The 26,314-nt window shown below is 34.1% G+C and overlaps 1 protein-coding gene across 2 annotated transcripts in view; it reads right to left on the bottom strand.

Annotated features, from left to right (window-relative positions):
* Nucleotides 1-204: 204 nt before the first annotated feature.
* LOC148945903 (beta-1,4-mannosylglycolipid beta-1,3-N-acetylglucosaminyltransferase brn-like) overlaps nucleotides 205-26,314 on the bottom strand; it is a 206,318-nt gene continuing 180,208 nt past the window's right edge. The window contains exon 2 of one of the 2 annotated variants that reach the window (XM_089097724.1): nucleotides 205-1,995. In XM_089097724.1, coding sequence (XP_088953850.1) covers nucleotides 982-1,995 — 1,014 coding nt within the window. In that variant the 3' untranslated portion in view covers nucleotides 205-981. The remainder of the gene's footprint in view (nucleotides 1,996-26,314) is intronic. The other variant, XM_089097725.1, reaches the window with a different exon arrangement.

The following is a 26,314-nucleotide window of genomic DNA, read 5'->3' as shown; positions in this document are numbered from 1 at the left end:
CTTCTAGTTGGCCCATCCATCACCTGGTCAAGAAGAAGAATCCGAAAACGAATATGAAGTATGTCAGTGAACATTAACTGTATATTTTCTTCTTCTTTTTTTAATGTATGCGAAGTAAAATTTAGATGATGAAATAAGACTATGTTTTCAAAGGCCGTCAACCGCTTCAAGAAGAAAGACAACTTGCACTGAAATGGAATTTCGAGAAAAAACCCAAATTGGGAACCAAGATCTTTTCTCTGGACAATAGAAAAACCTTTTTATTTATTTTCTATGCTATTTTTCCTTTTGCTTTGCCTGATTTACAACTGATTAACTTGTTTGTGAAACTTGGGAGAATAAACCTGGGCGTAGCATGAATCTGCCTAACTAACCGTACTCTACTAACAACTCATAGCAGCCAAAATTGGCTCAAGGCCCATCTTCTACTAATATCTTCCTACCTAATCTTTGAAAATATGGATTTTTAATTCATAATTTAATGTACCCCAATTATTTCCAAAACAGTACTTTGAAATTAATCGAAATTTTAATTATTTGTTTCAGTTAATATTTGATATTACATTTTAGTTGTTTGAACTTCGTAATTGCATATAAGTAACAAATAATTACAAATAACGTTACAAAGCCCTGTTTGAAGCCATATGAAACAATACCGTACAAATCTTGGTAAATATTTTTCGCTTCAATAAAATAGATGAATATATCAAGCACACATTTATTCCCAAAACGTCTAAAATAAGAAAATAAAACGCGATGAAAAGGATTCCTTTTTCATACAAATCCTAAATCTTTCAACACTTTCAAATCACTTTTAATTTTAGCTGAGTCACTAAAGCTAAGATAAAGCAACAATCGTGGATTCATAGCATAATTCATCGTGTTCAATAAAACATACATAAATGTCATGTTATCATACATCAAAAATGTTTAAAATATTAAAGAAAGGAAGAAGAAAAACTATATACATGGAAGCTTTAATCATGCGAAACCTAAGGCTTTCAGCTCTTTCCAAACACTTTTCATCTCACTTGAGTCACTAAAGCCATGAGAGGCCACAATATTTTTATACATGTCTGGTGAATAATATGGCTTCTTCCAAAAATGAATCCTATCACAATGAATGGGCACTACCAAAGTATGTAAGGCAAGGAAGGATAAATATATATCGTCAAAACGGTAACGCTGAACGTAATATGAAGCAAAGTAAAGTTTCTTTAAAGTTCTTAAATTGAGTAAGTAGAACCCTCCAGTAACGTAGGGTGGCCAGTGGTCATAAGGATATTCATCAATTGAAATATACCACTTTGAAAATTTCTGTCGTGCTGGCCTTGAATTGAATACATACCCTAAATAGAGATTTTTAACGTTTTTATGAGCATGAATTACTTCTTCTAAGTTCTTTAAAAGTACAATCACATCATCGTCAGCAAAGAAATAAAAAGGTGCATCATTACATTGTTCAGCCGCCCATTTCAAACCAGTCAACGTTTTGAGGGTGCAATTATAATATGTGTCTTCAAATTCACCGAAAACAATGTCACCATACACTTTACTCTCCTGTGAAGCAGCAATTAGAGACTGAACATCATTAGATCTATTTCCTAATAAAAATACTGTTCGAACCTCAAGATGAAGGGAATTATCCCCTCCCCATGTATCACGAATTGCGTTTCTTCTAATAACATTTTCAAATGCGGACTTTACAACAATCACTAAATTTGGTTTTCTATGAGATCCACAAGAGGTTTTGCTGTAATTTAGATATGTAGTACAACATGGCTTCAAATTGTTTTTTTCATTGTTCATTAGAGACTCTACTGTTCTGTGGACGCTCAAATCCATTTCATCCAGATAATTGACAAAAGGTATTTCTCTTAATGTCGCTAGTAAGCCCAGTTGATCTATAGAGACACACATCAAAATTAGGAATATGAGCTTTATGAAATATTTTTTCACTCTGCAGGTCATGCTTTCTTCATTTGGACTAACCATCTTAAAATTAAAATAAAATATATTTTTAATATGCAGTTGATTTATAGCTGATATTGACATAATAATTATGGTTAATACTATAAGAGCTAAATAAATCATTAAAATATTACCTCGTACGTTTAATAAACCAATAGAGCAATAAAACCCTAAGAAAGTTATAATGTATATTCCTGAAATTATATTTAATTTTAGTATCCTACAAACCAAATTTCCTTCAGCTCTTAGAGGTCCTACACATTTTCTGCGATTTAGACTCCCAAAGAAAGCTATAATATATGTTCCTGAAATTCTATTTAATTTTAGTACCCTAAAAACCCAATATTCTTCAGTTCTTAGAGATCCTACACATTTTCTGCGATTTAGACTCCCTAAGAAAACTATAATGTGTATTCCTGAAATTATGTTTAATTTTAATACCCTAAAAACCAAATTTTCTTCAGCTCTTAGAGGTCATACACATTTTCTGCGATTTATGTTCTCTTCTTTTTCTCAGAATTCGCAAAAACAAGTAACTTGATCAAGATTTTCAATAAAAATGAGATCGATGCATTTACAGTTTTTTACTTAATTATTGGTTCATCAGAAATGATCCTTAAGGACATGAAATAAACATTTTTTTCCCTGGACTCATTTTTGGTCTATTCATGCCTGAAAAATGCGATTTTCGAAGATTTTTCTTTTTAGTGTTTCAAAATTATGAATAATCTAGACTGTATACAAATTTAATCATTGTTGTCATGTTGAATTGTGAAAATAACCAAGAAAAACTAATTAGTTAAATTTGAGGGGGCTTATCGTATGTAAAATTTAATCACTGTTGCCACTTTGAATGGTGAAAATAACTAAGTAAAACTAATTAGTTAAATTTGATAGGGCTTATTGTTTGTGAACATCAAAGCATTGACAATTTGTTGATTCCCAGAGACAACTACACCGTCAAAGAAAAGATGCACCTTCGAAGTCTGTTTGGTGACAAAAGTTTTAGCCAATGTTTTTCTGATTTTTCACACACGTTTTTTTTTTTTTTTAGTTGGCCGTCCGCTACTTCCGAACCTGTATAACTGCATATGTAGATGTTTTTTTTTTTTTATTAGATATTGAATTCTTGAGTTTTCCTCCTATCATGTCCCCTCCTCAACGCCGCGCTCTTTACGAAAAAGTTTTTCATTGTTTAAAAAAAATAAGGTTGTGAAAAAGTCAAACTTTAGCGTAAAGAGCGAGGCGTTGAGGAGGGGACAGCCCCTTTCATATACGGAATAATTTCTGTTCGTTTTAAGTTTTAACGTCGTTCCTTACTTTCAGTTAAAAAAACTTATTTTTTTTTATTTAATTTTGAACGTTTTTGAATTAATGCAGGTTTTGATTCTGGCTCACCGTACATGAATAATTAAAGAAAATTTGAATATTAATTTTACTTTTATTTGGTTAAATGGCTTTCTCGAAACCTGTTTAATTTTATTTACGAACGTTTTTATTAGTAATAAATATACGTAGCTTACGAATTAACTTACGTAATGAACTTCTATATTCATATATTTTTAATACATATATTAGAGGGTTCGCCTCCTAGTCAATACCTTGCTCTTTAAGCTAAAGTTCGGATTTTGTTCCAATTCTTTAAAAATGACCGCTTAATCACAAATGCCGTTAATTAGAATAAATAGCTCATATGAAAGTACTAAATAATCTTTGGATTGAAGAGCGAGGTATTGACTAGGGGATAAACCCAATCATATACGTAATGTTTTCTGTCGTTTTAAGTTTTGATGTTGCTCCTTACTTTCAGTTGAAAAACTTGTTTTTTTATATATATAATTTTTGATCTTTTTTTAAATAATGCTTGGAAATCCGGCACCCTCTTCATAGCAATAGCCCTTCCCCCATGAAAACTTCTATCATGGAAAGATCCTCCGACATAACCCCTGACCCACTCCCCCCCACTACCAGAAAAAATCCCCCCTGAAAACGTCTGTATACTTCCCAAAAACCAATACTATATGTTAACATTGGGTAAAGTTCATAACTTTCAGCCCTCTCCCCGCGGACTTCGGGGGAATAAGTCATCCTAAAAGGTATAGTTATCATATTTTCAACCGTGATGAACAAAATGGCTATCTCAAAATTTTGATCGGGAGACTTTGAGAAAAAAAATAGCGTGGGAAGGGGCCTAGTTGCCCTCCATTTTTTTGGTCACTTGAAAAGGGCACTAGAACTTTTAATTTCAGTTCCAAAGAGTCCTTTCGAGATATTGAGGGACCACTGGGTTGTTACGATCACCCCTGGAAAAAAAAAAAAAAACAACAACAAATAAACACGCATCCGTGATCTTTCTTCTGGCAAAAAATGCAAAATTCCACATTTTTGTAGATAAGAGCTTGAAACCTCTGCAGTATGGTTATCTGATACGCTGTATATGATGGTGTGATTTTCATTAAGGTTTTATAACTTTTAGGGGGTATTTGCCCCTTTTTTCGAAAATCAGCCAAATTTTCTCAGGCGCGTAACTTTTGATAGGTAGAATTAAACTTGATGAAACTTATATATTTGAAATCAGCCTTAAAATCTGATTCTTTTGATGTATCTATGGGTATCAAAACTCCGTTTTCTACAGTTTCGGTTACCATTGAGCCGGGTCGCTCCTTACTTACAGTTCGTTACCAAGAACTGTTTGATACATATGGGTGTATCTTTATAAAGGATGTGTTAGATATTGCCATTTTCTTTGATTAGATATTGAATTCTTGAGTTTTCATCCTTTTGAAGATACATATTGGTTTATCTTAAAAAGAAGGTGTTAGATATTGATATTCCCTTTTATTAGATATAGAATTCTTGAGTTTTCTTCCTTTCCTTTTTAAAGACACATATGTATGTATCAAACAGTTCATGGTAACAAACTGTAGGCCTAAGTAAGGAGCGACCCGGCTCAATTGTTACCGAAACTCTAGAAAACGGGTTTTTATACCAATAGATACATCAAAAGAATCAGATTTCAATGCTGATTTCAAATATATAACTTTCATCAAGTTTAGTGCTACCCATAAAAAGTTACGCACCTGAGAAAATTTGGCTGATTTTCAAAAAAAGGGGGAAAGACCCCCTAAAAGCTATAGAACCTTAATCAAAATCACACCATCATAGTCAGTGTATCAGAGAACCCTACTGTAGAGGTTTCAAGCTCCTATCTATAAAATGTGGAATTTTGCATTTTTTGCCAGAAGAAAGATCACGGATGCGTGTTCATTTGTTTGTTTGTTTGCTTTTTTTTGTTTTTTTCCCCCAGGGGTGATCGTATCGACCCAGTGGTCCTAGAATATCGTGGGAGGGCTCATTGGAACGCAAATTTAAAGTTCTAGTGCCCTTTTTAAGTGACCAAAAAAAATGGAGGGCAACTAGGCCCCCTCCCACGCTTATTTTTTTCCCAAAGTCACCCGATCAAAATTTTAAGATAGCCATTTTGTTCAGCATGGTCGAAAATATGATAAATATGTCTTTTAGGATGACTTAATCCCCCGAAGTTCCCAGAGGGAGGGCTAAAAGTTATGAACTTTACCCAATGTTAACATATAGTATTGGTTATTGGGAAGTATACAGAAGTTTTCTGGAGGTTTTTTTTCTGGTTGTGGGTGGTACGGGTGGGTAGATGGTTATGTTGGAGGATCTGTTCATGAAGGAAGCGTTCATGGGGGAAGGGAAATTGCCATGAAGGGGACGCCGGACTTGCCAGCATTATTTATTGGTTATTGGGAAGTATACAACCATTTTCAGGAAGGATTTTTTCTGGAGGGGGGGAGGCTAGAGGAGGGTGTTACTCTGGAGAATATTTCCGTGCAGGATGTTCCTTTGGGGTAAGGTACATTTCTATGAAGGGGGCGCTGGATTTCCAAGTATTATTTAAAAAACGATCAGAAATTAGATAAAAAAAAACAAGTTTTTTCAACTGAAATGTAAGAAGGAATATTAGAACTTAAAATGACAATAAATTATAACGTATATGAGGGGGTTCTCCCCCATCTCAAAACCACGCTCTTTAAGCTACAGTTTTTTTTAGTGCTTTCAAATTTTCTCTATAATGTAATTAAAAGGCCTTTGTGATTCAGGGGTTTGTGTATAAAATTTTTTTTTTACTTTTGACGTGAAGAACGTGGAATTGACTAAGGGGAGAACCCCCTCATATGCGTAATAACATAGACGTAATAAAAAAAAACAGTAAAAAAACAAGCGATACGGCTCAATAGTAATCGAAACTTTTAAGAACGGAATTTTGATGTCAATAAATGTATCAAAAGAATGTGTTTATAATGCTGATTCTAAATATATAAATTTTATTAAGTTTAGTATTACTCATCAAAGGCTACGAGCCTGAGAAAATTTACTCGATTTTTTAAAGAGGGGGAAACATCCCCTACAAGTGAAAGAATTTTAATGAAAATCACACCGTCAGATTCAGCGTATCAGAAAACCCTATTACATAGGTTTCAAGCTCATATCTGCGAAAATCTACAACTTTGTATTTTTTGTCAAAATAAAAATACAAGAATATATAATTTATTCACTTAATTTAATTTGTTAATAAATAAATATATAAATATAAAATTAAATTTTTTATTCAAATAAAAGCTGAATTAACTAAAAAACTATCATAAATTAAATAAAAAAAACAAGTTTTTTAAACTGAACGTAAAGAGCGACAATAAAACATAAAATGAACATAAATTATTCTGTATATGAAAGGGACTGCCCCCTCCTCAAACCCTCGCTCTTTACGCTAAATTTTTACTCTGTCTCAGAAATTTATTTTATTAAAAAATAAAAAAACTTTAGCGAAAAGAGCGAGGCGTTAAGGAGGGGACAGCCCCGTTCATATACGGAATAATTACATTTCAACTGAAATGTAAGAAGGAATATTAGAACTTAAAACGAACAGAAATTATAACGTATTTGAGGGGGTTCTCCCCCAAGTCAATACCTCGCTCTTTACGCTACAGTTCTTTTTAGTGCTTTCAAAAGAGCTATCTATTCTAACTAAACGGCCTGTGTGATTCAGAGGTTTGGGGCTCTCCCCTCCTCAACGCCTCGCTCTTTACGCTAAAGTTTGACTCTGTCTCACAACTTTATTTTTTTAAACAATAAAAAACTTTAGCGTAAAGAGCGAGACGTTGAGAAGGGGACAGCCCCTTTCATATACAGAATAATTACATTTCAACTGAAATGTAAGAAGGAATATTAGAACTTAAAACGAACAGAAATTATAACGTATGTGAGGGGGTTCTCCCCCAAGTCAATACTTGGAGAGGTCAATACAAGGTCAATACAAGTCAATACAAGGCTACGAGCCTGAGAAAATTTACTCGATTTTTTAAAGAGGGGGGAAACATCCCCTACAAGTGAATGAATTTTAATGAAAATCAGACCGTCAGATTCAGCGTATCAGAAAACCCTATTACATAGGTTTCAAGCTCATATCTGCAAAAATCTGCAACTTTGTATTTTTTGCCCGAAGAAAAATATACGAATATAGAAGTTAGTTACGTAAGTTAATTTGTAAATACATCCATTTAGCAAAAGCAAAGTAAAATTTTTATGCAAATAAAAGCTGAATTAAATAAAAAACATTCATAAATTAAATAAAAAAAAACAATTTTTTTAAACTTAAAGTAAGGAGCGACATTAAAAATTAAAACGAACAGAATTTATTCCGTATTTGAAAGGGGCCGTCCCCTCCTCAACGCCTCACTCTGGACTCTAAATTTTGACTCTTTCTAACAACTCTATTTTTAAAAAAAAAAATAAACTTTAGTGTAATGAGGGAAGCGTTGAGGAGGGGACAGCCCCTTTCATATACGGAATAATTTATGTTCGTTTTAAGTTTTAATGTCGCTCCTTACTTTCAGTTTAAAAAACTTGTTTTTTTTTATTTAATATCTTTAAAAAGGAGATGTTAGATATTGGTATTTTCTTTTATTACATATTGAATTCTTGAGTTTTCCTCCTTTTGAAGATTTATTTGGTGTATCTTTAAAAAGAGGATGTTAGATATTGATATTTCTTTTTATTAGATATTATATTATTGAGTTTTGCTCCTATCATAGGCAGCGCGCTAGCGCTGCCTAACTAAAGAACGATGTGGGCACAATATGTTTTTGGTTTCTCCATATCCGAGCACTTTGTATCGAAGGAATCGTCGTAGAAAGTTCGAAAAGGGCTAATTCGAGTGTAAATTGGAGTGGCTATTGTCCTTTTTAATAGTCAAAAGTGATTGGAGGGCTACTAGCCCCCTTCCCACGCCCAACATTCCCCCCAACACATCCAAGCAAAATTTTGTTGTAGCCATTTTGTTCAGCGTAGCTGATTTCCAAATATAAAATATGTCACTCCCCCACAACCCTCAGGGCAAGGGTTTTAAGTTATGCCCTGTGGGCATATAAGGTTTTTATAGAAGGGGTTGTCGTAGAAACTTCAAAAAAGACTCATTCGATTGGAAATTCAAAGGGATAGTGCCCATTTTAATAGTCGAAAGTGACTGGAGGGCAACTAGCCCCCCCCCCAAGCCCATCATTCCCCCAAACACAGGCAATCAAAATTTTGAGATTGCCATTTTGTTCAGCGTAGTTGTTTTCCAGATAGAAAATATGTTTTTTATGAGGAAACTCCCCCACAACCCTCAGGGCAAGGGTTTTAAGTTATGCCCTGGCGGCATATAAGGTTTTTATAGAAGGCGTTGTCGTAGAAACTTCAAAACAGGCTCATTTCATTGGAAATTCAAAGGGCTAGTACCATTTTTAATAGTCGAAAGTGATTGGAAGGCAACTAGCCCCCCCCTCCACGTCTATCATACCCCCAAACACATCCAATCAAAATTTCGAGATAGTCATTTTGTTCAGCGTAGTTGATTTCCAGATATAATATATGTTTTTGAGGAGGACACTCCCCCACAACCCTTAGGGCAAGGGTTTTAAGTTATGCCCTGGGGGCATATACGGTTTTTATGTAAGGCGTTGTCATAGAAACTTCAAAACAGGCTCATTCGATTGGCAATTCAAAGGGCTAGTGCCCTTTTTAATAGTCAAAAGTCATTGGATGGCAACTAGCCCCCCCACGCCCATCATTCCCCCAAACACATCCAATCAAATTTTTTATATAGCCATTTTATTCAGCGTAGTTTTTTTCCAAATATAAAATATATTTTTAAGGAGGACACTCCCTCGCAACCCTCAGGTCAAGGGTTTGAAGTTATGGCCTGGGGGCATATAAGGTTTTTATAGAAGGTGTTGTCTTAGAAACTTCAAAACAGGCCCATTCGATTGGAAATTCAAAGGGCTAGTGCCCTTTTTAATAGTCGAAAGTGATGGGAGGGCAATTAGCCCCCCACGTCCATCATTCCCCCAAATACATCAAAATTTTGAGATAGCCATTTTGTTCAACGTAGTTTAAAGTTCTGGAAATTAGGTCTTTGAGGATAACAACTCCTCACAGCCCCCAGAACAAGGGTTGTAAGTTATGCCCTGGGGGCATATAAAGTTTTTCTGAACGCGTTGTCGTAGAAACTTCAAAAAGGGCTCATTTGATTAGAATTTGAAATGGCTTGTGCCCTTTTTAGTAGTCGAAAGTAATTGGAAGGCAACTAACACCACTTCCCTGCCCATCATTTCCCCAAACTCATCCAGTCAAAATTTTGAGATAAATATTTTGTTCCATGCAGTTAAAGTTCAAGAAATTGTACCTTTGAGCAGAAAACTCCCCCACAGTTTTCAGGGCATGTGTTAGAAGTTATGCCTTAGGGGCATATAAGTTTTTATTGAAATCTTTGCCATAGAAACTTCAAAAAGGGCTCATTTGATTGGAAATTCAAAGGTGTAGTGCCCTTTTTAATAGTCGAAAGTGATTTGACGGCAACTAGCCCCCCTCTCTCGCCCACCTTGTTCCCAAATACATCCAATCAAAATTTTTAGATAGCCATTTTATTCAGTGTTTTGGGATTTCCAGATATAAATTATGTTTTTGAGGAGGACACTCCCCCACAGTCGTCAGGGCAAGGGTTGTAAAATATGCCCTGGGGGCATATAAGGCTTCTACTGAACACGTCGTCGTAGAAACTTCAAAAATGACTCATTCCATTGGAAATTGAAATGGCTAGTGCCCTCTTTAATAGTCGAAAGTGATTGGAAGGCAACAAACACCCCTTCCAAGCCCACCGTTTCCCCAAACATATCCGATCAAAATTTTTTGATAGGCATTTTGTTCCACAAAGTTTAAAGTTCAGGAAATTATACCTTTGAGTGGGACACTCTCCCCATAGTCTTCAGGGCAAGGATTATAAGTTATACCCTCGGGGCATATGAGGTTTTTATTGAAATGGGCATCAAACCCCACTCTCACGCCTGCCATTTCCCCAAACACATCTAATCAAAATTTTGAGATATCCATTTTGTTCAACGTAGTCGAAAGTTCTGGAAATTAGGTCTTTTAGGATAAAAACTCTATCAGACCTTTTAGTGCAAGGGTTGTAATTTGTGCCCTGGGGGTATTTAAGGTTTATATAGAAAGGTGTTGTTGAAATTTCAAAAGGGGCTTATTTGATTGGAAATTGAAATTGCCCTTTTTAATAGTCGAAAGTGAGTGGAAAGTAATTAACCCCCCTCTAACGCCCTCCATTTTCCCAAAAATATTCAATCAAAGCTTAGAGATAGCCATTTTGTTCAACGTAGTTCGGAAGTGAATACAAATAAATGTGCATTGTCAGTTTAATAAACATTTGCTGATATTTATTAATCAAAATATTAATATTATTTGATTTATTAAAGTTACAAAAGTAAAAACATTGATATTTTTTTAGTAAAGTGCAAATTATGTTCTGGCCTTGGGAAGGCATAGGGGGTTTGAGCCCAACTTATGTTAATTTCTGCTCGTTTTGAGTTTGAATCGGTTATTTATTGTAATTACTGCTCGTTTTGGGTTTTATTTATTTATCGATGCTGATTTGTGGTAGTTTCACGCTTGGTAGATTATTTGATTCTATTTTTTCTCATTTTTGGTTTAATGGAGTTCTTTACTTTTCTTTGAAAAACTTATTTTGTGGAAAAATGTTTTTTAATTAATTTAAAAATTCAAATGGGTGTATCTTTAGAAAGGAGGTGTTAGATATTGATATTTCCTTTTATTAGATGTTGAATTCTTAAGTTTCCCTCCTTTTTAAAGATACATTTGGGTATATCTTTAAAAAGGATATGTTAGATATTAGTATTTCCTTATATTAGATATTAAATTCTTGAGTTTTCCTCCTTCTGAAGATACATGTGGGCGTATCTTTAAAAAGGAGGTGTTAGATATGGGTATTTCCTTTTATTAGATATTGAATTCTTAAGTTTTCCTCCTTTTTAAAGATTATATGGGTGTATCTTTAAAAAGGATATGTTAGATATTAGTATTTCCTTTTATTAGATATTGAATTCTTCAGATTTTCTCCTATTAAAGATATACATGGGTGTATCTTTAAAAAGGAGGAGGTGTAAATTGATATTCCCTTTTATTAGATATTGAATTTTTGCGTTTTCCTCCTTTTTAAAGATGCATATGGGTGTATCTTTAAAAAGGAGATGTTAGATATTGGTATTTTCTTTTATTAGATATTGCATTCTTGAGTTTTCCTCCTTTTGAAGATTTATGGGGTGTATCTTTAAAAAGGGGGTTTTATATATTGATATTTTCTTTTATTAGATATTGAATTCTAGAGCTTTCCTCCTTTTTAAAGATACATATGGGTGTATATTTAAAAAGGAGATGTTAGATATTGGTATTTTCTTTTATTAGATATTGCATTCTTGAGTTTTCCTCCTTTTGAAGATTTATGGGGTGTATCTTTAAAAAGGGTGTTAGATATTGATTTTTTCTTTTATTAGATATTTAATTCGAGAGCTTTCCTCCTTTTTAAAGATACATATGGGTGTATCTTTAAAAAGGAGATGTTAGATATTGGTATTTTCTTTTATTAGATATTGCATTCTTGAGTTTTCCTCCTTTTGAAGATTTATGGGGTGTATCTTTAAAAAGGGGGTGTTAGATATTGATGTTTTCTTTTATTAGATATTGAATTCTTCAGATTTTCTCCTATTAAAGATATACATGGGTGTATCTTTAAAAAGGAGGAGGTGTAAATTGATATTCCCTTTTATTAGATATTGAATTTTTGCGTTTTCCTCCTTTTTAAAGATGCATATGGGTGTATCTTTAAAAAGGAGATGTTAGATATTGGTATTTTCTTTTATTAGATATTGCATTCTTGAGTTTTCCTCCTTTTGAAGATTTATGGGGTGTATCTTTAAAAAGGGGGTGTTAGATATTGATGTTTTCTTTTATTAGATATTGAATTCTTCAGATTTTCTCCTATTAAAGATATACATGGGTGTATCTTTAAAAAGGAGGAGGTGTAAATTGATATTCCCTTTTATTAGATATTGAATTTTTGCGTTTTCCTCCTTTTTAAAGATTCATATGGGTGTATCTTTAAAAAGGAGATGTTAGATATTGGTATTTTCTTTTATTAGATATTGCATTCTTGAGTTTTCCTCCTTTTGAAGATTTATGGGGTGTATCTTTAAAAAGGGGGTTAGATATTGATTTTTTCTTTTATTAGATATTTAATTCTAGAGCTTTCCTCCTTTTTAAAGATAAATATGTGTGTATCTTTAAAAAGGAGATGTTAGATATTGGTATTTTCTTTTATTAGATATTGCAGTCTTGAGTTTTCCTCCTTTTGAAGATTTATGGGGTGTATCTTTAAAAAGGGGGTTAGATATTGATTTTTTCTTTTATTAGATATTGAATTCTAGAGCTTTCCTCCTTTTTAAAGATACATATGGGTGTATCTTTAAAAAGGAGATGTTAGATATTGGTATTTTCTTTTATTAGATATTGCATTCTTGAGTTTTCCTCCTTTTGAAGATTTATGGGGTGTATCTTTAAAAAGGGGGTGTTAGATATTGATATTTTCTTTTATTAGATATTGAGTTATTCAGTTTTCCTTCTTTTTAAAAACTCATATTGGTGATTCTTTAAAAAGGAGGTGTTAGATATTGATATTTCCTTTTATTAGATATTCTACTCTTTAGTTTTCCTCCTTTTGAAGATACATATGGGCGTATCTTTAAAAAGGAGGTGCTAGATATGGGTATTTCCTTTTGTTAAATATTGAATTCTTGAGTTTCCCTCCTTTTTAAAGATACATATTATACATAAGATACATATTTATGGACTATATTACTGTAAGTGAAAATGATTAATCCTGGAATTTGGGCGAAAGATAAACTTATTTATAATCCAGTGTTGAATTTCATACAGAAAAATCTCGAACAAGGGATTTCCCACGATTCGATTAAAGATCACGCTTTGGAATTTTGTTCGGCTACTGATGTGTTAGATGCGAGAAAGCTTTTCCTCCAGAAAGCGTTTCCGAGGGAAGTTCCACCCAGGCGAGTTGGTAATAACGCCCAACAAAATAGTATTGGCGATATTATTGCAGCGTTTGAAGTATGTGACTCTGAAGATATAGATGTGCCGGACTTCGTAATAGGGAACGCGAGTGAAATCCCGATAATTCCCGCATCGGCATATTCCATGCTTAGCAGTAAGGTAAACGCCTGTTTTAATGAAATACGCGCTTTGTCAGAAAAGCTTCAAACCCAGCCGCCTTTCCCCCCCGCCGCTCCCCCTTTAGTTGAAGATAAACCTACATATGCGGTAATTGTGAAAAATGTTCCTACCGATTTAAGTGATCCTGGTTTGCGAAAAGATAAATTGAATACGCTTGAAGGTCATGAAGGGATTTTAAGTCTAAAACCTGATAATCAGAATAAAAAGTGGATCGTAGTTACTCAAGATAGGCAGTCAGCCGTATCCCTTGCCGCCTGAGCCTCTAAGAGCCTACCTAATGTTCAAAACAAGGTCCAGGGAATTTTCCGAGCGTGGAATAGGTTATCACATAGAAAGTGTTCCCCGAATTCTACTATTAGAAAGGATTTCTTTTGCCCGGCGTCTAGCACTCCATCTGTCGAGATAAAATCTTTTTCGATCCCTAAAGGGGACAAAAATCTTTAGACTATAAAGATTTCCTGAGAAAAAAAAAGAAAAAAACTCATTGAAAGAAAATGAAATATCTTAGAGTATTATGTAACATCTCATGTGTGCAACAACATTAAGTTACATCCATGTGTGTATCCTCCTCAGTTACAAGCGGGGATTTCCCATGGGCCCTGAAGATACAAGTTATGCGAGAATGCGTCATTCTTAACACAGGCAACATTCCCTATTACGTAAGCACCAAACAAATCTTGAAGAAAAAAAATCTGGAAAAAACGTCTTGAAATGTCTTGTAACGTCTAGAAAAAAATTTCTTAAAAACGTCTTAAAATTTTTTGAAACGTGTTGAAAAACGTCTTGAGAAAAAATGTCTTAGAAAAACCTTGAAATCTCTTGAAACGTCTTGAAAAACGTCTTGAAATGTCTTGAAAATACGTCTTGAAGAAAAATGTCTTAAAAACGTCTTGAAATGTCCTTGAAAAACGTCTTGAAGAAAAATATCTTACGAAACGTCTTGAAAAACGTCTTGAAAAAACTATCTTAAAAAATGTCGTAAAAAACGTCTTGGAATGTTGAAGAAAGCAATCCGTATGAATTAAAATCCAAAGAAATCATGCTTTATGGGGATCCTGATGGGTTTTTCCTGGCCCTCATAGGTTTTTAAACACAATAAAAGAAAATATGAAATATCATCTTTAAAAACATCCTCTTTAAAAACATCCTCTTTCCTATGTGTAACTTTAAAAACTTCTCATTCGCCAGTTTAAAAACCGTCCTTGGTGTGTATTTAAAAACCTTCATATGGCCGCCTTTAAAAAACTTCCTATGGCTGCCTTTAAAAATCCTTCTATGTCTGTCTTTAAAAACCTTCCTATGGCTACCTTTAAAAACTTCCTATGGGTCGGTTTAAAATCCCTTCCATGCCTGTCTTTAAAAACCTTCTTTGGCTGCCGTTAAAAACGTCCTATGGTCCGGTTTAAAAACCCTCCTGTGTGTGTCTTTATAAATCTTTCTATCTTCTAATGGGTTCTGAAGGTTTTCCTGGGCCTTGTCGGGGTTTTAAAGAATAAAAAAAACTATGATGTAATATTTACGTTTGCATCTTGACTAGTAGACGTTAACAATCCCTATTACGTAACAAACACCTGGCTCTTGAAAAAAATTATTAACACCTTCATCTTGAGGGGATCACCGTTAAACATGTTCGTCATCTTAAACCATCAAAGGAAGAAAGGAGTAGTGGGTATGTGTGCCTTTAAAATTGTTGAGGGGCTACTAATAATACTAGAATCCCTACTATAATGTCGCAAAGTATTTTCAGGCAGTTTTTATTTATTCGCCAATACGATAATTTATAAAGGTGAAAAACTGTATAAATACAAAGTATGCAGTAAAGTGTTATTCTTTAATTGTAATTTATAGCGGTAGTGAGGCCTCTGAGGTTTCTAGGACACACAGAAGGATTACTCTTTTCTTCCAATTGTTTAATGGCACAAGAAGAAGGTTTAACGGTGCAAGAAGAAGATTTAACGGTGCACTCTTCTTTTGGCGAACAGTTGCCGCAATTTTATGTAAAATTTCAGTTCTCATAAAATTTCCAGGTGCTACGACATAATATAATTACTTGGAGTGTGGTCGGGATAATACATAAGTTTTAATAGTATGGGGAGTTTCGAATCCCTCGCCCCTTGTTTCTGAATGACAAGATTCCCGCACAGGCAAGATTTGGCATGTCCATGCAAGATTCGGCATGTCCAGGCAAGATTTGACATGTCCAGGAAAGATTCGGCATGTCCAGGCATTATTCCCAGGTGCTAGAAACCATATTGTTTTTTTCTTTTGCAAAACATGCGTCCCCAGGTTCTAGAAGCCCTTTTATTGATCCCCTGTGCAAAAAACATGCATCACCAGGTGCTAAAACCAATTATGTTTCCCACCTATACAAAACAGGCATCCCCAGGTGCTAGAAGCCATTTCATTGATCCCCTATGCAAAAGCATGTATCCCCAACTGATAGAAGCCATATTGTTTTCCCTCTATACAAAACAGGCATCACCAAGTGTTAGAAACTATTTTATTGATCGAGAATCAGTTTCTTTCTGGAAGTGAGAGTGTCAAAAACAAAAAATGTTTTACACATGCCCATTATGATTGTATACTTTCCGCAGCTGGTCATCCTGGGAGAATTGTACTTTTGCTGATGACTATAGTGAAAAGTGTAAATTATGCAATGAGTCTTCGATTAAGTGACAGGGATTGATGGTGAAGTTTTATTTAAATTTTTTTAAATCTGTAAAAAGTTTTCAATGTATTTTCAGTTTCGTGATTCTTTTTTATCAACAAATAAATGGGTTACCAATGGGAGCAGCTCTATCCGGCCTACTGGCTAATATTTATGTCGAGAACTTTGAAAATTGGGTATTAAATTCTTATTTTTTAAAACATGTATATTGGGGTTGTTACATGGATGAAGTAATTTCACTTTGGAATTATGGGGAAATTGAACTTCGGGGTTTCCTAGATCATCTTAATATTTATGATAGAAATTTGCAGTTTACCCTAGAAATTGAATTTGAAAATAAACTACCATTTTTTGATGTGCTAATTTTACGCAATACTAATAATTTGGACTTTACTATCTATAGAAAACCAACACAAAACAATAGATATCTTCATTTTAATTCAAATAACCCCCACAAGTTAAAGAGCAGTTGTAACTTCTCTCATTGACCGTGCCCTGAACAGTTGCTCCGATTCATACATAAAAGCAGAAATAAATTTTATCAGAGATATTCTTTTTGGCAACGGATATCCCATTCCTTTTGTCAATAATACGATTAACCGTAGACTAAAAAGACATGGTCGTAAAATGAACGATATTTCACAATTTGAGGCTCCAGAAAAACCCTCTAATAAAATCTATCTTCCGTACATCCCAAGAATCACAACAAAAATAAAAATATTTGCACAAAAAACAATCTGTATTTACTTTTCACTAATAATTTTAAAATCACAAATTTCTTAAACTCCGGTAAAGATAAAACCCCAGTTACTCGCCAAAGAGGGGTTTATCAAATACCATGCGATTGTGGCAATTACTACGTCGGCAGAACTCATCAGAATCTAGAAAAACGGATACACCAGCATAAAGAAGACATAGACAAAGCGTTAATTACTAATTGTTCTAATAACTCCTTTGATTCTGCTTTAGCTAGCCATATATTTGATAATCCCAGCCACACAATACTTTTTGAAAAATCTTCTCAAATTAGTAGTGATTTGGGGATAAAACAGGTGGTCCGGGAATCAATCGAAATTAGGCTAAAAATAAATAAAAATATTTCCTTAAATAGGGACTTAGTAGAATATTCACTGAATTCTTTATGCTCAAATTTAATTAAAAATGATCTAACAAAATATTTTATTAAACCAATTGACAATAGTATTGATCCCGTTACAAAAAGACCTTTAAGACTAGCTCCTAAAAAGCAAGATTAGCTTTGAAAACTTGCCGTTAATAATTTCATTTTATTTCGTTTGAATGAATTCATCCTCTCATCATTTTATTTATCAGTCCTGGTTGAACTTCGTTGAAGTAAGGATACTGGGGCTGTTTTAAAAGTTTTTAAAAGTATTTTTGGTTTTAAACTTCGTATTTTAATGTAAGTTGTTTATATATACATTTTTTCTTTAATGTTGTGCTGAAGACGACCCTTGGACAAAGGGCCGAAATATTCACCGATTTAAATCGCACTGTCTTGGAAAACAAGAAAAAAATTTCCCTTTTTTTTAAGCTGCGTTTGTTTGAAGCGTGAGTTCAGTTTATTTATAAGAGACTGGTGTCGTCGTGGCGTTAAATTTTTTTGGGATGAAGAACATGGTATACGCTTCAATTGATGGAATAATAAAAGAGTCTGGTTTTTACGACGTCGCTGTGAAGATACTGCCTATTAATATTATAAACCTAAAGACTCTTATTTGGCTGTAATAGAAAGTGATTCTGTATATGAGAATTTTGTATGTGAAATTGCTTCAAATAAGCAAATTGAAACACGTGAATTTTATAATATGAATCAGAGAAAGTCGTTCAATCGAGGATTGTCGCCATAAATATTGAGCAAATCCATGTAAGTCTACGACTTCAAAAAATAAAATGTAATACGACATGGAAACCACAGATTTTCTTTGATAAATCTTGTACCCACTTCCAATTTTTAATAATAGATTTTCCACTCTACTCAAGAAAATTTTTAATATGAGATGTGTAGAATGTATACGTTAGGCCAAGAGGGTCGAAAAAATTCTATATTGCTTCTTGTTTGAAAGATGCATAACCAAAGACCCGTCTTTACACTGAATGGACTGCTATTAACAATAATTAGGGTATTGTCAACATGCTGAATATGCTTCAGAAAATCTGAAGGTATGCAATGAGATTTATATTTCGACATGTAGGGGTCAATGTTAACTCCATCAATTATTTGATTCGTGTTGATGGCGCCGAGTCTAATAAAACACTGCCGTCAGGAGTAATTCCCAATAAGTTTCAAATTGATTTAGACAGATTAAGGCAAAACTTTCCTCCAGTGTTTTGGCAAAGGTTAACTCTAACCGCACATTCTCCGTCTGGACAATATTCACATCTTGCGTATCGGACAAACCCAAAACAATGATGCCATGTGTTTTCACATACATTTCTTCACTTATGCTATTTTCAAATAATTGAGAATCTCGATCTAGGGATTACATTGTCAATTCATAGTGGGTCGTGTAGGATTTTATCAAAGGATAAATTATAGAGTGGAATTCTATTTAGTTTACATACAAGCGATGAAAGTCCAACGAGTTCAAATTTATGCGGGGAATCTGTCCATGATCCAACGGCGCTAGAACTTTTTACAAAAGCCAATGTGAATTTTGAAGGAATTTCGCCATTGGTAAATGACGAATCGGTATAGGCACGTGTACCTGTAGTAATATGGCGTTGATTCCTGATTGTATGAGGCACGAGCAATTTGATATTATTTCCAGACACTCTTAATTTTTCAATTTTTAAAGCAACAGAACTCATAACTTGTTGTTTTCATACATGAAATATTGCCGACGTGAGAGAGACTGTTGTATCGGGTGCAGCGTTCAGTACTTTTCACATAATATCATTGGATGGTGCGAGTTGTAGTTTTATATCATTCTTTACATTAGGAGGCAGCCATTGAGGTGTATTAAATATCTCATGATTTAGTTTCCCAATTAAATGTAAATTATTTTGTTGTCTCCTCTCTAAGAATATTGGTAGTCGCTCGACCTGAGATTTAGCAAAATAATTTCTTGAATGTCTTCCCCAGAGCTCCAATCATGTAATGTAGAGGACGCAAAATCTACTGCAAACGATGCAATATATTTTTAGCCAGGGGTAGTGCAAAACGAAACAGCTTAGCAAACCAACTACTGAGACCATACCCAGACATTGACGAACGACCCCTATAAAAGTCCATTCCATGTCCCAGCTGCCGTGGTCCAACAGTAGCAACATAGCAATCAATATCAGGACATACAAACTGAGTTCTGTTAGCCATTACACGGAATGGGTTGAAAATGACATGTAAATACAGTCAAACCTTCTGTTATTGCTAGTGGATCACCCAAATCGCTTCTTAATATTAACTGACAGAGCTCCAAATACGAAGTATTGACTGCAATGTATTGATGGTTCTTTATATTTTAGTAATATATGTAGTCATTAGAGGTTTTTCGTTCAAGAACTCGTAGGAGGGGGGCATTGCTATTACCAACTCTTGATCTCTCGACAAAGGACCCATAAAGAAATATACAACTGTCCGAGGAGAAGGCAAGTGGATACTCTGCGAAAATGACACGATTCATGCCACTAGCGCTTCCTGCACTTTTACCGTTGATTACATTATGTTTTAAACCAAGCACTTCTCTTAGATTATCGTTCAGAATAACTTTTTTTTTGTCAATGAGTGAACTAATGTAGATTTAACCCTCTTTCTTTGAATAATTGAATTGAAAGGCTCCATTTTTGCGATATGAATTTTTTGTTGATAGCACGAAACAATTCGTTCATAGTCCCAAACTCCTTATATGATAGTGTGGCAAAGGGGTATTCAAATGAATTCATATTTTCAATTACATTTTGATCGTTAACGATTTGCCAATCATGTGGTTTAATTTTTATATCGAATGTACGATCCTTTTTTAGGATATCATATCTATTTTTAAGAATACAACCTACAAGAGCAACTTTACACCTTCCCTCAAATTTAACGGCATGGGGAAAGTTTTGTCCAAGAATTTCTCATTTTATTCAAATCGTCATAAAGAGGATCGGAAACATTGGACATGAATGTTACATAAATTCTTCAGACATTATGAACATCTTCAACGGATATCCCCGAATCAAAATCAGAGTTGTATCCTAGCCAGCAAACTAGCAACTGTCGCTTCCCCTTACGAGTACGAGTCTTTAATACCTTTTCAAAGTAATAAATACCACTATTTCCAACTTTTTGTAATTCATAATCATAAAAACTGCCAAGAATCTTTTCATCTTTCATATCACGAAGACGACATGTTCTAAGTCTAGTATATAGGATTTTTCACACTTTAAAAAGTTCAGTGGACCACAAGTAATTTCCCTTTTCAAATATATCATAGACAGCGCGCTAGCGCCTCCTAAGTAAAGAACGATGTGGGCACAATGTGTTTTTTTTCTTTATACCTGGGCACTTCTTATCGAAGGAGTCGTCATAGAAACTTTGAAAAGGGCTCATTCGATTGAAAATTGGAGTGGTTAGTGCCCTTTTTAATAGTCGAAAGTGATTGGAGGGCAGCTAGGCCCCCTGTACCTGAGAGTCATGCATGCTCTTGCCATTTACCCATGCCCCAGCCATTTAAACATTTGCCTCTCAAATACTTGGACTATCTGTCTTGGCTTTTCTCTGTCTACAATTGGCCGTGTCTACTACTTGATAATGGCCGTGCGCACTACTTGATAACTTTAATTAAAAAAACAAAACAAATAAATGTGCATTGTCAGTTTAATATACTGATATTTAGCAATCAAAACGTTAATATTAATTGATTTATTTAATTTACAAAAGTAAAAACATTTATGGTTTTTCAGTAAAGTGCAAATTTTGTTCTGGCCTTGGGAAGGCATAGGGGTTTTGTGCCAAACTTATGTTAATTTTTGCTCGTTTTGGGTTTGACTCGGTTGTTTATTTTAATTTCTTTTCGTTTTGGGTTTCATTTATTTATCGATGCTGATTTGTGGTAGTTTCACGCTTGGTAGATTATTTGATTTTATTTTTGCTCATTTTTTGTTTAATGGAGTTCTTTACTTTTCTTTCAAAAACTTATTTTGTGGAAAAAGTTTTTTTTAATTATTTTCTTTTAATATTGATTCGAACAGTATCACCGACATTATTTTTTTTTCTTTCCCGCCTTTTTGTTTGAATACTGTATATGGAAATGTATATCGTTAATATGAAGAATTTTCCGAGGCCTAGTATAAAATAAGGATTAATTAATGCACCGATTATAAATGAACATAACTTTATATAAATCATTAATAAATGCAACTGTATTTTTCAATCTACAATATCTTGAAATTAAAAGTCGAATGGTTCGTATTAAACTTTCAGCCAATGCCACCTTTGTAGGACTAAGACTATGATAGAGTATTGTATTATATTTATATGAAACCTTCTTTACATGTGGATTAACAAATTCACTTACACGGTCTGTTTGAATTTTTTTTTATTAGAACCAGGAAGTTTAAGTTCTCTAACTACACTTGCTAAGGTTACCGTAATTAAAAAGAAGCTAGCAAAAGAGATTTTACAAAAGGAACCCAGCGTTGCACTTCATTGAAATCATAGGGTTCATGTGTAACCATTGTCAAAAAACTAATGGCTTTTTCCGCCTGCATATATTTAAAGCGGATCTTTTGACTCTAGACGCGATACAGAGGTGTCATAATAAACCCTAAAAGTATATTTTACTTGCAATATAAGCATTTTTACTCGCTATGCATATGCAGTTGCATTGCACTCAAAAAGAGGAAATGAAATTGCTAAAGCCCTTGAATCCGTCTTTGAACAAGATTCATATAAAAATTCAAATAGACCGTGTAAGTGGACTTTGTTAATCCACATGTAAAGAAGGTTCTATTGAAATATAATACAATTCTCTATCATAGTCTTAGTCCTACAAAGGCGGCATTGGCTGAACATTTAATACGAATCATTCGACTTTTAATTTCAAGATATTTCAGATTGAAAAATACAGCTGCATTTTTTCATGATTTAGACAAAGTCATGTTGATTTATAATCAGCGTCCTCATCGATCCTTATTCTATACTAGCCCTCAGGAAGTTCATCATAGTGACAATACACATTTCCTTATACAATATTCTAATGAAAAGGCGGGAAAGAAAAAAAAATAATGTCGGTGATACTGTTCGAATCAATCTTAAAAAGAAATTAATTAAAAAACTTTTTCCACCAAATAAGTTTTTCAAAGAAAAGTAAAGAACTCCATTAAACAAAAAATGAGCAAAAATAAAATCAAATAATCTACCAAGTGTGAAACTACCACAAATCAGCATCGATAAATAAATGAAACCCAAAACGAACAGAAATTACAATAAATAACCGAGTCAAACTCAAAACAAGCAGAAATTAACATAAGTTGGGTGCAAAATCCCTATGCCTTCCTAAGGCCAGAACAAAATTTGCACTTTACTGAAAAAATTTAAATGTTTTTACTTTTATAAATTTAATAAATCAATTAATATTAACATTTTATTACTAAATATCAGTTTATGTATATTAAACTGACAATGCACATTCATTTGTATCTTTTTTTTTAATTAAAGTTATCAAGTATTTTGCAGTAGGTTGCATAGGCTGCATCAAGACATGGCCAATTGTAAAAACTATTACTTTACAGCCTATCTGACATATATCAATACATTAATGCATATAAATCAACTGGTGATATTTCCCTATGTTTGTAACATTATAGAAAATTAGAGCTTTACAGAAAACTCAAAACAATATAGGAGCTCTGGTACGGTAAAGATTGTTGCTTTACTTATTTTTTCGCTTAAGTTGACATCACTTCTGATCAATGAGGTTAATTCAATTATTGACTTTCGTTTTGAATCTGAAAAGGACATTTCATGATTAATTTGTAGACAAGTTTGAAGTGTCACAACAGACTCGCTTTAGAATTTGTATCACAACTTAAAATTCTGCGTTTTATAGAGAGAAATAACTGGATTTCCAGAGTTCACATTACGGTTGACATGTTTTTTATTTCAAGTAATACTAGGAGAGAACAAGACGTCATAGGCAGCGTAATAGCGCTGCCTAAGTAAAGAACGATGTTTGCACAGTATGTTATTGTTTTTTATCTTTTAGGCCAGGGCACTTCGTATCGAAGGACTTGTCATAGAAACTTTGAAAAAGGCTCATTCGATTTTAAATTGGAAGGGCTTGTACCCTTTTTAATAGTCAAAAGTGATTAAAAGACAACTAACACCCCTTCCCCGCCCAAGTTTTCCCCAAACATATCCAATCAAAATTTTGAGATAGCCATTCTGTTCAACCTAGTTGAAAGATCTGGAAATGATGTCTTTGAGGAAGACAATCCAACCAAATCCTTCAGACAAATCAATCTATTATTTTATATGCTGTGTAATGACTTTAAACTTATTATTTTTCTGCCTAAGTTTTTAAGATAATTTTAATTGTATACTGAAAGTTGCTGATATCACAGCTCTTGTGTAGGACTATGAAAAACGTTATAGATTTCTTTGCTGCTGTGAGGCTACGTATTTACTTTTGACTCCTAAATCAATATTCTTGTTTTTGTACTTGGCTTTTGTGTTTTCAGTAAAGCCATAGTTTTCTGTAATGCAACAAACATAGGGAAATATCACCAGTTGATTTATTTGCATTAGTTTTATTGATATATGTTAGATAGGCTGTGAAGTAATAATTTTTGTTCGTTTTAAGTTTCAACTTCGCTCTTTACTTCCCTCGGTAATTTTTTTTTTTTTAATTAATACCGGTTACCTTCAGACACCTTTGTACAATCACTATACCTTCCAAATAACCGGTTATTATCCTATCTGTTCTTTGCGATACAGTTCTCGCGTGTATTCTGGCTAATATATAAGTACCGTTTTTTTGTAACCCCTCTGCCCGAAAAACCATCTTTTGTACCCTCCCCCTCCCCCTCGAAAAAATCCTGGATACGGCCCTGGGGCTAAGAGATGGGGACTACAAGACGGGGACTGCAAAACTGAGGTTTGATGTTTTGGAGATACCCTTTGAGCCTTGCCACTCTGGATATGGCACCAAAAAGTGACATTTTTGGCATCATATGGACTAGTAATCTTCTGGAAAAGTGAACTCGAGAAACTCAAAATGTGCGAAGGACGAATGGAGTGACAAGTGACGAGGAGGAGTGAAGGAGTGACGAGGTCTAAGTGCATCAAAGAGTGCATTTTATTTCCCATCGGTCTAACTCTCATTGAGCCTTCATATAAATATAAGATAAGTTTTGGGGAGGGAGGGGGAGGTAGTAATTGATAACTAATCCTTTCTGATTCCTGGGAATAATTTTTGCCTTTACCTTTTGCTACTTGAGGGGTATTATTGCTACTGAGGGGTATGGGTAACAGTATCACACTTATTGCTACAATCTTTTTCTATGTAGCATAAATATTGCATTCAAGTGCCTACCGGAAAAGGGGCAGGTCATCAAAGGCCGAGCCAGGAAATTCTTGAAGGATGAAGGGCAACTTATACTACCAGGAAATTTTTTCACAAATTTTAAATTGTTAGTTTTCCTTTTTACCTATGCAAAATGTTTAAATGTATATAAAAATATATATACAAAATATTTAAACATCAGAAAATATTATTGTGGAGATCGTGATGATTTCAGCCACGTGAAAGAACAACTTCCATCCATATGAACAATAACATCTGTCTCTGGTCACTTGAATATCTTTTTAACATTATTATTAAGGATTTACTTTAAAAAACCACTGTCATTCAAAAATTTTGACTAAATAATCAAATCTTGTCCAAAATTTTACTTGCAATCCAACATTTGAATTTTCAAGCCGAGAACTGAAAGTATTGTGGACGATATGGATTCCACCATCCAGTATTTCCTTCGAATGTCGACCCGGACACTCTTTTTTCAACTTCTTAAAGATGCAGATGTTTGTTACGTAATAGAGGGCGTTTTTACTTATGCAAATGTTTTCTTCAAGATTTCCTTGGTCGTTATGCTAAAATATTTAAAAACCTGCGGGGATTAAGAAAAAACTTCAGGGTCCTTCAAATGATATTTTATTTGGTCGTTACGTAATAGGACTTGTTAGACTTTGGGGACCGCGGGGAAGCCCCGGTTTTTAATGAGGACGGCACACACGTGGGTGATACGTAATGGTGGCACACACGTGAATGTTATGTAATGGCCGCGCACACGTGGATGTTACAAAATGACTGTGCACGCATGGGATGTTACAAAATACTTTAAGAGATTTATTTCTTCAACATTTCCTTTTCCTCAAAGCATTTTTTCTTTCAATGTGTTTTTTTTCTTCAAGCTTTTTATCCGGCTTAGTAATCAAATGTAATACCAGAGATTTCCCCAATGACCAGACCAGCCGGGCCAGCAAACTATTCATAATATTTGATTCGAGAAATTGGTTCTACGACACAACCAATTCCCCACTTGGAGAATTCGCTACATACTTTCCAGATCGATTAAGCTATTGATTTCGTGTTACCAATCCTTTCCACTCGAGAACGCGCTAATATCGAACATTGTTATTATATATTGCTCTATTAGACGCACTTGTATGCTACATTGTATCAATTCTTCAAAAATTTGATAGTCAAACAAATAAACTTGATGTCTTTTGAACAATAGACCTGAAATGCTGAGAAATTCACCGTAGGTATATCCACAACATCGAAAATATAATACTGCATGAAAAATATTATTTTTATTTCAATAAATCTAGATCCATTGAGAGGAGGGGATGACTTATTAGAGGCAAATTCAAGGGGTTACAAGGCATGTGACATAATTCCGTTTTTTGCTCATTTTTGTTGGCATTATTTTCTGGCAATTCCCAGCCTGTAACGCTCAATAGCTGACATACGGCAACTTCTGGCAAGCATTGTCAAG

Source organism: Artemia sp. Qi Xiang Cuo, chromosome 12, assembly GCF_049724085.1.
Source record: "Artemia sp. Qi Xiang Cuo chromosome 12, ASM4972408v1, whole genome shotgun sequence".
In the NCBI taxonomy this organism is placed as follows: domain Eukaryota; kingdom Metazoa; phylum Arthropoda; class Branchiopoda; order Anostraca; family Artemiidae; genus Artemia; species Artemia sp. Qi Xiang Cuo.
This window is presented reverse-complemented; position numbering and strand designations above follow the sequence as displayed.